Below are 14,110 nucleotides of genomic sequence, written 5' to 3'. Positions count from 1 at the left end.
ACTCTCTCTCTCTCTTCTCTCTCTCTCTCTCTCTCTTCTCTCAACCTCCCTACCTCACAACCTCACCACTACACCTCACAACCTTACCACTACTCTCACAACCTCCTCCCTACTCTCACAACCTCCCCACTACTCACAACCTCACCACTACTCTCACAACCTCCCCACTACTCTCAACTCCATTTCCCACAACCTCCCCACTACTCTCACAACCTCCCCACTACTCTCACAACCTCCCCACTACTCTCACAACCTCCCCTCTGCTCCCTCAACTTTGGAGTGGTCGAGACATCAGTGTGCAGAGTCAGGCCTTCCCACTTGTCCAGGAGAGGAGGAGACGACTGAACCCTCCTCCTCCTCCTCCTCCTCCTCCTCTTAATTTTTAGGTCGTCTTCTTCTTCTTCTTCTTTTTCGCTTTTATCATCTCTATCGCTTCCTTCTCCTATTTGTGTCAGTAACTGATTACCTATAAGTGATAGACTAACCTAACCTAACCTAACCTAACCCAACCCAACCCAACCTAACCTAACCTAACCCAACCCAACCCAACCCAACCTAACCCCAACCTAACCAACTAACCTAACCTAACCTAACCTAACCTAATCGGCTTTAGTTTAATCTTTAAAATGTGAGTCCAGTAAAACTAAAGTCTTTTGAATTGGGACTCACTGGGACTCACTGGGACTCACTGGGACTCACTGGTACCATTAGATTACAGACCCATTAGGGTAAGTCCCTTTAAAATTATGGCCCATTTGACCGGTCATCAACGGGCCTATAATGTGAACCTCACTAGGCGGCACTATAACCCGTACTCACTAGGTGGCACTATAACCCGTACTCACTAGGTGGCACTATAAGACGTACTCACTAGGTGGCACTATAACCCGTACTCACTAGGTGGCACTATACGCCGTACTCACTAGGTGGCACTATAACCCGTACCTCACTAGGTGGCACTATAACCCGTACTCACTAGGTGGCACTATAACCCGTACTCACTCGGTGGCACTATGACCCGTACTCACTAGGTGGCACTATCCCGTACTCACTAGGTGGCACTATGACCCGTACTCACTAGGTGGCACTATAAGACGCTAACTAGGTGGCATTATAACCCGTCCTCACTAGGTGGCACTATACGCCGTACTCACTAGGTGTCACTATAACCCGTACTCACTAGGTGGCACTATAACCCACTCACTAGGTGGCACTATAAGACGTACTCACTAGGTGGCACTTAAGACGTACTCACTAGGTGGCACTATAACCCGTACTCACTAGGTGGCACTATAAGACGTACTCACTAGGTGGCACTATAACCCGTACTCACTAGGTGGCACTATACGCCGTACTCACTAGGTGGCACTATAACCCGTACTCACTAGTGGCACTATAACCCGTACTCACTAGGTGGCACTATAACCCGTACTCACTCGGTGGCACTATGACCCGTACTCACTAGGTGGCACTATAACCCGTACTCACTAGGTGGCACTATAACCCGTACCACTAGGAATAACCTGCACTACTAGGTGGCACGATAAGACGTGCTCACTAGGTGGCTATAACCCGTCCTCACTAGGTGGCACTATACGCCGTACTCACTAGGTGGCACTATAAGACGTGCTCACTAGGTGGCATTATAACCCGTCCTCACTAGGTGGCACTATAAGCCGTACTCTCACTTGGTGTTTTACTCTGTCGGTCACATTGGATCTGTGTTCCCCCGGTCGTTGGTCACCAGCCGGGAGAATAGTCACGTTTTCATTTTGCTTCAACTTGTGCCATTAACTGCTAATGGCTTTTGTGTTCCACGCTGTCATAAACTACTCCGCCATTACGACAATGGCACCATGACTCTCACACAGCAACCGCCCACCGCACCTATGACCGCTGACCTCCCTCTACCGCTGACCTCCCTCTACAGCTGACCTCCCTCGACCGGTGACTTCCTCGACCGGCACTCCCTCCGACCAGTGACCTCCCTCGACCGGTGACCTCCCTCTACCGGTGACCTCCTCTACCGGTGACCTCCCTCTACGCTGACCTCCCTCTACCGCTGACCTCCTCTACCGCTGACCTCCCTCTACCGCTGACCTCCCTCTACCGCTGACCTCCCTCGACCGCTGACCTCCCTCTACCGCTCCAAACGTCGCCCGACTGTAAGGTTCTCAGCTGTACTAGTCACCCGTCAACAACCTTTGCTGACCTCTCCCACCACACATAAGAACATAAGAATGGAGGAAACTGCAGCGGGCCTATTGGCCCATACTGGGCAGTCCATTTACACCCATCCTCCCACACCCACTACCCACATCCCCCACCACACTACCACATCCCCACCACGCCCGGGGAGGTGGTCCTGGAGTGCCACCTGGGAGGAGGTGGTTCCTGGGTGCCCACACCAGGAGGTGGTCTGGGTGCCACACCTGGGCAGGTGGACCTGGGTCCCACGCCCGGGAGGTGGTCCTGAGTGCCACACCTGGGGAGGTGGACCTGGGTGCCACGCCCGGGAGGTGGTCCTGGGTGCCACACCTGGGAGGTGGACCGATGCCACGCCAGGAGGTGGTCAGATGCCACACCGGAGGTGGACCTGGGTGCCACCTGGGGAGGTGGACCTGGAGTGCCACGCCTGGGGAGGTGGTCGGGTGCCACACCTGGGAGGTGAACCTGGTGCCACGCCTGGAGGGGTCCTGGGTGCCACGCCTGGGAGGTGGTCCCGGGTGCCACGCCTGGGAGGTGGTCCTGGGTGCCACGCCTGGGAGGTGGACCTGGGTGCCACGCCTGGGGAGGTGGTCCCGGGTGCCACACCAGGGGAGGTGGTCCCGGGTGCCACGCCAGGAGGTGGTCCCGGGTGCCACGCCTGGGGAGGTGGTCCTGGGTGCCACACCGGGGAGGTGGACCTGGGTGCCACACCTGGGGAGGTGGACCTGGGTGCCACGCCAGGGGAGGTGGTCCTGGGTGCCACACCTGGGCAGGTGGTCCTGGGTGCCACGCCGGGAGGTGGTCCTGAGTGCCACACCTGGGAGGTGGACCTGGGTGCCACGCCAGGGGAGGTGGTCAGGTGCCACACCTGGGGGAGGTGGACCTGGGTGCCACGCCAGGAGGTGGTCGGGGTGCCACGCACCTGGGGAGGTGGACCCGGGTGCCACCCCCGGGAGGTGGTCTGAGTGCCACGCCTGGGGAGGTGGACCTGGGTGCCCCACGCCTGGGGAGGTGAACCTGGGTGCCACGCCTGGGGAGGGTCCTGGGTGCCACGCCTGGGGAGGTGGTCCCGGGTGCCACGCCTGGGGAGGTGAACCTGGGTGCCACGCCTGGGGAGGTGGTCCGGGTGCCACGCCTGGGGAGGTGGTCCCGGGTGCCACGCCTGGGGAGGTGGTCTGGGTGCCGCCCACGGGAGGTGGTCCTGGTGCCACGCCTGGGGAGGTGGTCCCGGGTGCCACGCCTGGGGAGGTGGTCCGGTGTGCCACGCCTGGGGAGGTGGTCCTGGGTGCCACGCCTGGGGAGGTGGTCCCGGGTGCCACGCCTGGGGAGTGGTCCTGGGTGCCACGTCCGGGGAGGTGGACCTGGGTGCGGGAGGTGGTCCTGGGTGCAGGAGGAGGTCCTGGGTGCGGGAGGTGGTCTGGGTGCGGGAGGTGATCCTGGGTGCGGGAGGAGGTGGTCCTGGGTGCGGAGGTGATCCTGGGTGCGGGAGGTGGTCCTGGGTGGGGAATTAATGTAAACACCAGCAGACACAAGCTCTGTCTCTCTACATCTAAATAATGACGTTAGTTATGTAGAGAGAGAGAGAGAGAGAGAGAGAGAGAGAGAGAGAGAGAGAGCTAGCTTTGCTTCCCTAGTAACATGTGGTACAGACACTCGCCTCCACGGACACAAGCACCACACCCACAGGATTCAATCGTCAGCTTTACCACGCAGCATTCATCAGCTCTCTTAACTATTTGTCCTTACATACTAATCCATTGACAGAAATTTCCTTCCAAGCTCCGGTCCCGCTCACGTCGTGCTGCACCCCCACCTCCTGTGACCACTTGCTTGGGTGTCAGTTAATGTGTAGCTGTGAGTAATACGCCCTTAAACCTAACCTAACCTTCAGGACTGAGGTGTACACAGTCTCCACGTCTTACAGCCAGGTATAGGGTGTTGTACACTCAGTCATCACCAGTCGTAACACTTGGAGTTCTTCACTACACAGGGACAATATTGTACAGTGCGTCTGGTCTTGGCAGGTGAACCAAACTGTTGTGTCAGCTCACCAGTTATCTGCTACAAGTTTTTCTTCATGTGTACGATTTTCGGCCTCAATAAATATAATGTACAACTAACGTTTCTGGCCTCGTATATCCTCGTATATCATTATATATATATATATATATATATATATATATATATATATATATATATATATATATATATATATATATATATATATATATATATATATATATATATATACAGCTGCCATAGTTGGCTGGCCGTGTTAATAATTGCCCCACTGGTGTTTTACAATAACTGTCATATTTCGGTTTAGTTACGTCCTATTTATTTTGTTTATGATAAACTGTGGCCGAGCAATTTGAAAATTTGCGACGAATGTGACATAATTTTGGTGGAGCAGCGATATTACTGTCAGGCGGCAGCAGACGGCCGCTGTGTTAGCCTCGCCACCACCAATACCTACAACAGTAGTGAACATTAAACTGTACCCGTGTCCATATATCTCCAGCCACCATCATTATATATTACTATATACTTCATCGTTATATATTGTCTTTTATATGAGGAATATCTTTACCCCAGTGTGTTGAGTCTTCAACTGTTGGTCTGGAACTTTGCAGGATATTTGTATAAGCGTAGGTCGTCATCATCATCACAATCATCGTCACAATCACCATCATCACTCTCATCCTCACCATCACTATCATCCCCATCATTATCACTGACATTATCATCACCATCCCTGCTACCTTCACTACCGTCAACACCACTCTGCTTCTTCCCTTCTCCCTTGTCACCACTATCATCACCATCACATATATCACAACCTCAACTACCACCATCACACATCACCATCAACGTATGCCTTTCTTCTGGACGCTGTGTCGGGGAGGGCTGGCAGTGGGGGATAGAGGGGCTCGTGGGGGAGAGGGGCTGGAGGGGAAGGGGACTGGTGGGGGAGGGGGGCTGGTGGGGAGAAGGGATAGGTATCACAATGTTCCTCTAACACACAATCACTCCCTGACAAGTCGCTCATAGTTCACGGTAAGTGGCCCACCGACCCGGCCCACCGACCCGGCCCACCGACCCGGCCATCACTCTCCCTACACCTGCGTTAATCACCTCGCTCCACCACTTGCCTGGGGACTATCGCCTCTACTGCATCCTGACAGAGAGCTGATTCCCACCCTGGCTAACATAATGACCCTCACTTAAGCCACCCAAATGGGATTTTAACCCTTATGGTGTTGACCCAAAGAGATTAAAAGCCCATCCCGCCGCCGAGTTTACCACACTCAACCACCGCTCGTGGGAATAACGATCTTAACCACAGTGGGAAATAAAGGTCATTATTCTTCACCGCCCTGTCATCCCTCCCCCTCGTAAACAAGGATGATCGCCCTTAAAGTAGGAGGCCATTAAGGTGGTGTTGTGTGAGCCGTGTGTCCGGATCAACTTTGTCAGCGACAGTTAGCGCGGTGCTGATAATGGCGCCGGGATCACCTAAATACCTCATTACAGGGACCTTATGGCCCATCATTTATTAGGTGTCAATATTAGCAAGGCCAGGATGCTACATTTCCACCCCGGACATGGTGCAGTGGACACGTGTAGGGGGAGGGGTGGTGTGGGAGGGAGGAGTAGGGGTAGGTGGGAGATGGAGGGGTAGGGTGGGGGAGAAGCAGGGGTAGATGGGGGAAAGAGGAAAGGAAAGAGTAGGGTGGGGAGGAGCAGGAGTAATATGGGGGTGAGAGGAGGGAGGGGGTTTTTGTTTACCAGTGAATAGATTACTCGACCTTCTAGTATCTATCACCTTCCTACTGTAATAATAATAATAATAATAATAATAATAATAATAATAATAATAATAATAATAATGATAATGTGATAATGATAATGATGATGATGATGATGATGATGATGATGATGATGATAGTACAACATCTCGGTTGCGTCAGAAGGCCCATTAAATACACAAGCCATTGATGTCTTTTATCAAGTAAAGTTCTGAACTCGGAAAAAAAAAAGTTTGTCGCAATAACGCGAGGTTGAACACACACTTAAAACTTTCTGGTGAAGGCAGGATCTACCTTTAAAAAGTTTTGTAACTTTGTAAAATTTCAGATGAGAATTTATGAGCCACTTATGACTTATCGTGAATGTTGGAACGACGGTGGCGAAGATGAGGAGAGAGAGAGAGAGAGAGACTGATCACTGCTACGCTGGACAGACTTCCATACAAGATTAGATAACAGCATAGATGACATTAGCGTCATATTATAACTGAGGACTAATTAGCATGGATTAATATTTTTATGATAGACAGCAAGAATGTCCTCAAGCACTCCTGATTCAATGTAGTAATTACATAGTTCATGATACAATAAGCCAGGTGGCCTGAAGTCTTTGATAGTGTCACATTCAATAATATAGTGTTCAAGTGTTATGCTTTAAAGGTTTATCACAAAGTTTACAGCTGAGTGTTCCGGTATGGGTACAGCGTCACTAACTTGCCAGAGGTGTCTGTATCCTAGCCTAATTCTGCCACGACTAGATCACATTGTCTGGTTCTGTCCTTGTGCTGGCCATACCGGTACCTGTTGTGCTGGTCATACCGGTACCTCTTGTTGTGTTGGCCATACCGGTACCTGTTGTGCTGGCCATACCGGTACCTCTTGTTGTTGGCCATACCGGTACCTGTTGTGCTGTCCATACCGGTACCTCTTGTTGTGTTGGCCATACCGGCTGTTGTTGCTGGCCATACCGGTACCTCTTGTTGTGTTGGCCATACCGGTACCTCTTGTTGTGCTGGCCATACCGGTACCTCTTGTTGTGTTGGCCATACCGGTACCTGTTGTGCTGGCCATACCGGTACCTCTTGTTGTGTTAGCCATACCGGTACCTGTTGTGCTGGCCATACCGGTACCTCTTGTTGTGTTGGCCATACCAGTTCCTGTTGTGCTGGCCATACCGGTACCTCTTGTGCTGGCCATACCGGTACTTCTTGTTGTGTTGGCCATACCGGTACCTCTTGTGTTGGTATACCGGTACCTGTTGTAGTGCTGGCCATACCGGTACTTCTTGTTGTGCTGGTCATACCGGTACCTCTTGTTGTGCTGGCCATACCGGTACCTCTTGTTGTGTTGGCCATACCGGTACCTCTTGTTGTGTTGGCCATACCGGTACCTCTTGTAGTGCTGGCCATACCGGTACTTCTTGTTGTGCTGGTCATACCGGTACCTCTTGTTGTGTTGGCCATACCGGTACCTCTTGTTGTGCTGGCCATACCGGTACCTGTTGTGCTGGCCATACCGGTACCTCTTGTTGTGCTGGCCATACCGGTACCTCTTGTTGTGCTGGCCATACCGGTACCTCTCTTGTTGTGCTGGCCATACCGGTACCTGTTGTGCTGGCCATACCGGTACCTCTTGTTGTGTTGGCCATACCGGTACCTCTTGTTGTGTTGGCCATACCGGTACCTCTTGTTGCGGCCATACCGGTACCTCTTGTGCTGGTCATACCGGTACCTGTTGTAGTGCTGGCCATACGGTACCTGTTATTGCTGGCCATACCGGTACCTCTTGTTGTGCTAGCCACCGGTACCTCTTGTTGTGCTGCATACCGGTACCTCTTGTTGTGTTGGCCATACCGGTACCTCTTGTTGTGTTGGCCATACCGGTACCTGTTGTAGTGCTGGCCATACCGGTACCTCTTGTTGTGCTGACGATACCGGTACCTCTTGTTGTGTTGGTCATACCGGTACCTGTTGTTGTGCTGGCCATACCGGTACCTGTTGTGCTGGCCATACCGGTACCTCTTGTTGTGCTGGCCATACCGGTACCTCTTGTTGTGTTGGCCATACCGGTACCTGTTGTTGCCCATCCGGTACCTCTTGTTGTGTTGGCCATACCGGTACCTGTTGTGCTGGCCATACCGGTACCTCTTGTTGTGCTAGCCATACCGGTACCTGTTGTGTTGGCCATACCGGTACCTCTTGTTGTGCTAGCCATACCGGTACCTCTTGTTGTGCTGGCCATACCGGTACCTCTTGTTGTACTAGCCATACCGGTACCTCTTGTTGTGTTGGCCATACCGGTACCTCTTGTTGTGCTGGCCATACCGGTACCTCTTGTTGTGTTGGTCATACCATCTTGTTGTGGCCATACCGGTACCTCTTGTTGTGCTGGCCATACCGGTACCTCTTTGCTGGCCATACCGGTACCTCTTGTTGTGCTAGCCATACCGGTACCTCTTGTTGTGCGCATACCGGTACCTCTTGTTGTGCTGATCCATACCGGTACCTCTTGTTGGTAGCCATACCGGTACCTCTTGTTGTGCTGGCCATACCGGTACCTCTTGTTGTGCTGGCCATACCGGTACCTCTTGTTGTGCTGGCCATACCGGTACCTCTTGTTGTGCTGGCATACCGGTACCTCTTGTAGTGCTGGCCATACCTGTACCTCTTGATTGCTGGCCATACCGGTACCTCTTGTTGTGCTGGCCATACCGGTACCTCTTGTTGTGCTGGCCATACCGGTACCTCTTGTTGTGCTGGCCATACCGGTACCTCTTGTTGTGCTGGCCATACCGGTACCTCTTGTTGTGCTGCCATACCGGTACCTCTTGTTGTGCTGGCCATACGGTACCTCTTGTTGTGCTAGCCATACCAGGTACCTCTTGTTGTGCTGGCCATACCGGTACCTCTTGTTGTGCTGGCCATACCGGTACCTCTTGTTGTGTTGGCCATACCGGTACCTCTTGTTGTGTTGGCCATACCGGTACCTCTCGTTGTGTTGGCCATACCGGTACCTCTTGTTGTGCTGGCCATACCGGTACCTCTTGTTGTGTTGGCCATACCGGTACCTCTTGTTGTGTTGGCCATACCGGTACCTCTTGCTGTGCTGGCCATACCGGTACTTCTTGTAGTGCTGGCCATACCGGTACCTCTTGTGCTGTCCATACCGGTACCTCTTGTTTATACTGGCCATACCGGTACCTCTTGTTGTGTTGGCCATACCGGTACCTCTTGTTGTGCTGGCCATACCGGTACCTTTTGTTGTGCTGGCCATACCGGTACCTCTTGTAGTGTTGGCCATACCGGTACCTCTTGTTGTGCTTGCCATACCGGTACCTCTTGTTGTGCTGGCCATACCGGTACCTCTTGTTGTGCTGGCCATACCGGTACCTCTTGTTGTGCTGGCCATACCGGTAGCTCGTCCGAAAATGTCATATTTACTAACACTACAACTGTCAGGTCTCTGTATTTCTTAGTTTAATTCTACATGATTTTAACTTGTATGTTCACTATACATCATTGGACAGGCCTAAGTGACTGTCTATATTTTCATTGATTAATCGATCATGTGTCCTACTTCCAGCATGGGGCAGAATCCACTCACTAGACAATATGAAGGTTGAGTTATCATATACCATTTTAAACACCGATTGTAAAGCACGTCGAGTGTCACAGGTTATCATACTACCTCCATTATTCTTTAAGGTAATCTATGTACCAGGTATAGATTCCCGTTAGTTCAGTGTGTGTTGTGTTGACCTCGTTCTCTTTATTTATTCAACCTAATCCACCTGTGTTTGTCTGCACAGAACTAACTTAACAGTCACTTAATGTAATACTCTAAAGATGACCGATGTTATGGGACACACTTGTCTAGGAGTTAATATTATGTTCCACAACACAAGGGAAGATAAACGGCATTATTCACAATACACTATAAACTACTATAATATATAAAGTATTAACCATATTTACACTATATACACACAATAATCACAATACACTATAAACTACTATAATATATAAAGTATTAACCATATTTACACTATATACACACAATAATCACAATACACTATAAACTACTATAATATATAAAGTATTAACCATATTTACACTATATACACACAATAATCACAATACACTATAAACTACTATAATATATAAAGTATTAAACATATTTACACTATATACACACAATAATCACAATACACTATAAACTACTATAATATATAAAGTATTAACCATATTTACACTATATACACACAATAATCACAATACACTATAAACTACTATAATATATATAGTATTAACCATATTTACACTATATACACACAATAATCACAATACACTATAAACTACTATAATATATAAAGTATTAACCATATTTACACTATATACACACAATAATCACAATACACTATAAACTACTATAATATATAAAGTATTAACCATATTTACACTATATACACACAATAATCACAATACACTATAAACTACTATAATATATAAAGTATTAACCATATTTACACTATATACACACAATAATCACAATACACTATAAACTACTATAATATATAAAGTATTAAACATATTTACACTATATACACACAATAATCACAATACACTATAAACTACTATAATATATAAAGTATTAAACATATTTACACTATATACACACAATAATCACAATACACTATAAACTACTATAATATATAAAGTATTAACCATATTTACACTATATACACACAATAATCACAATACACTATAAACTACTATAATATATAAAGTATTAAACATATTTACACTATATACACACAATAATCACAATACACTATAAACTACTATAATATATAAAGTATTAACCATATTTACACTATATACACACAATAATCACAATACACTATAAACTACTATAATATATAAAGTATTAAACATATTTACACTATATACACACAATAATCACAATACACTATAAACTACTATAATATATAAAGTATTAACATATTTACACTATATACACACAATAATCACAATACACTATAAACTACTATAATATATAAAGTATTAACATATTTACACTATATACACACAATAATCACAATACACTATATACTACTATATTATAAATTAACCATATTTACACTATATACACACATATATACACACTATATATACACTATACAATACACTATAAACTACTATAATATATAAAGTATTAACATATTTACACTATATACACACAATAATCACAATACACTATAAACTACTATAATATATAAAGTATTAACCATATTTACACTATATACACACAATAATCACAATACACTATAAACTACTATAATATATAAAGTATTAACCATATTTACACTATATACACACAATAATCACAATACACTATAAACTACTATAATATATAAAGTATTAACCATATTTACACTATATACACACAATAATCACAATACACTATAAACTACTATAATATATAAAGTATTAACCATATTTACACTATATACACACAATAATCACAATACACTATAAACTACTATAATATATAAAGTATTAACCATATTTACACTATATACACACAATAATCACAATACACTATATACTACTATAATATATAAAGTATTAACCATATTTACACTATATACACACAATAATCACAATACACTATAAACTACTATAATATATAAAGTATTAACCATATTTACACTATATACACACAATAATCACAATACACTATAAACTACTATAATATATAAAGTATTAACCATATTTACACTATATACACAGAAGGTGATAATAAAAGTACATTAACTACAACTGAGAAACAACACGAGGGAGAAAAAGACGAGAACCTCTAATGTTATAATTAGTTCATGGAATAAGTGTTACCTATCACAATATACATTATAATCCTAACCCATGTACACAAAGTGAGGTGACCACTCAGTAGCATCCATAGGTTACCATGATGAGATGTATCAAGTGAAACATGTATATGGAGTAAGTAACAAGATCATTAGATTACAAGATGATGTAACCGCTAGATTAAGGTTAGGATATAAGTACCTCTGGCAGTATGTTCCTCAAGCAGATGTGAACAAGACTAAATGTATAGTGTGTGGCCAGACATATGGCCACACACTCCAACACTACGTCTTAGACTGTGAAAAAATAGAGCCTTATAGGGACAGATCCAAGCACACTGTGTATGCAGTGGCAGAGCACTTTATCTCTGCTGACAAGATAGCTGATATACTAAGGCTGTATCCACACTTCGCATGTAGAGTACCTAATCAAAATTCTAAGTACTGACTTGAACAATGTACGAGAAACACTCTGATAAACACCCTTTGTGGCCTCGACTCTGTAATCCTTTTTGCGCTACTGCTCACAGGATGAGTATGGGGTGCACAATAAACTAGCTGCGGTCCGGGGCAAAAGTAAAAAATTTCAAATTGAGTGAGACGCTACAGCCAAGCCACGTTACATACAGCCTTTTATAGAAGGTTGTGGAGAGACGGTCACAGTTATTGAGTTATACTTTTATTCCTGTATCACACTACTGATTCACGAGAGAGAGAGACGGGGAGAGAGAGAGAGGTGAGTAAAAACAACAACACCGACCACAGCTCTCAGACCAGCGGGAGGATCAGTTGCCAGAGGCCAATACACACACACACACACACATATAAATAACAATTTCTCGGAAACGAAACAATTCACAATTTATTCTTCAGTTACAGTAATTGAATAACAGGTTAAATCAAAGTTCTTCTCAATGTACACAAGATCACATACATGTACACTCTACGACAACAAATAAATACACACAGCGGACGTCCACAACACAGGAATAATAAAGCCCGAAACAATACGATTATATCTATTAATTTTTTTCCTAATGATTTCAATTACAACTGTAAATTAATACCGTCCACGTAAATCAGATTAGGGTATGATATCTATATAGTAAACACAACTGTAATTGAATCCTCACTAAAGCCGCAGAAAATATTAATGACATAGTGGTCGAGTGAGGCAATATTAGCGCCGCCACCACCACACCCACCGACCAACCAACGCCTAACAAAAAGCGGTTCACCACATCTCACGGGCGACACGCTGGCCAATTAGATCAGGGCGCTGGTCCCGCCTCACGCCTTCTCCGCCAATCAAATTACTGGAGGCCATCTACACCCGCCACCGCCCTTACACGCCCCAGTAACCTGGTTATTACCCGCCTCTTGCCCACATAATACACAAATCAATGGCCTCCCTATTTTTAACCTTCGCCCTTACGCTGTTATTTCTGCCGATCGCCAGCAACGAGACATAAATTACGGCCAGAGTTGAGGATGATTAGAGGCGAGACGAGCCAGCAAGGGGCCTGTGATTGAGGACCATCTTGCTGTAGTGTAGTGGTTCAATAGTTGGCTGGGGGGACCGGTGGTAAAAGCGGTACCGTTCTTGCCTCGCAAGCGAGATGTCACGGGTTCGATTCCCGGGCCGGTGGAAGTTGTTTGGACTTACTTCCTAGCCCCCACTAGTCCCTGTTCACCTAACAGTAAAGTAGGTACCTGGTGTAAATCGAAAGTTGCGAATTCGTATTCAGGGACAAGTTGTTGGAGCTTCCAATAAATTGATGACATAAACCACTGACTCTCCTGGCTACTACGCCCTTGACTCTTCAGGCTTCTACGCCCTTGACTCTTCAGGCTTCTACACCCTTAACTCATGAGACACAAAGGCAAGCATGAACTTAGCATGCTTCCCTGTTGGGCGCTGTAAACGCTTCTGCGCTTCACCTTACACAAGGATGTAGGGGAGTGCCCAATAAGAAAAAATAAATAGTTGGCTGTTGGTGTAACCCACTCTTACGTGTAACCCACTCTTACGTGTAACCCACTCTCAAGTGTAACCCACTCTTAAGTGTAACCCACTCTTAAGTGTAACCCACTCTTACGTGTAACCAGATCTCAGGTACAGTACAACCAGGTCTCAGGTACAGTACAACCAAGGTCTCAGGTACAGAACAACCAGGTCTCAGGTACAGTACATCCAGGTCTCAAGTACAGTACTCTCAGGTAC

General features: G+C 46.4%; 1 protein-coding gene across 1 annotated transcript in view; it reads right to left on the bottom strand.

The window, feature by feature from the left end:
• Positions 1-2,572: 2,572 nt before the first annotated feature.
• LOC121866842 (basic proline-rich protein-like) overlaps positions 2,573-14,110 on the bottom strand; it is a 16,394-nt gene continuing 4,856 nt past the window's right edge. Inside the window, exon 4 of the mRNA XM_042366579.1 lies at positions 2,573-3,703. Coding sequence (XP_042222513.1) covers positions 2,573-3,703 — 1,131 coding nt within the window. The remainder of the gene's footprint in view (positions 3,704-14,110) is intronic.

This window comes from Homarus americanus, unplaced genomic scaffold (assembly GCF_018991925.1).
Source record: "Homarus americanus isolate GMGI-L3 unplaced genomic scaffold, GMGI_Hamer_2.0 scaffold16340, whole genome shotgun sequence".
Classification (NCBI taxonomy): domain Eukaryota; kingdom Metazoa; phylum Arthropoda; class Malacostraca; order Decapoda; family Nephropidae; genus Homarus; species Homarus americanus.
The sequence above is the reverse complement of the archived record's forward strand: the minus strand, read 5'-3'. Positions and strand labels throughout refer to the sequence as shown.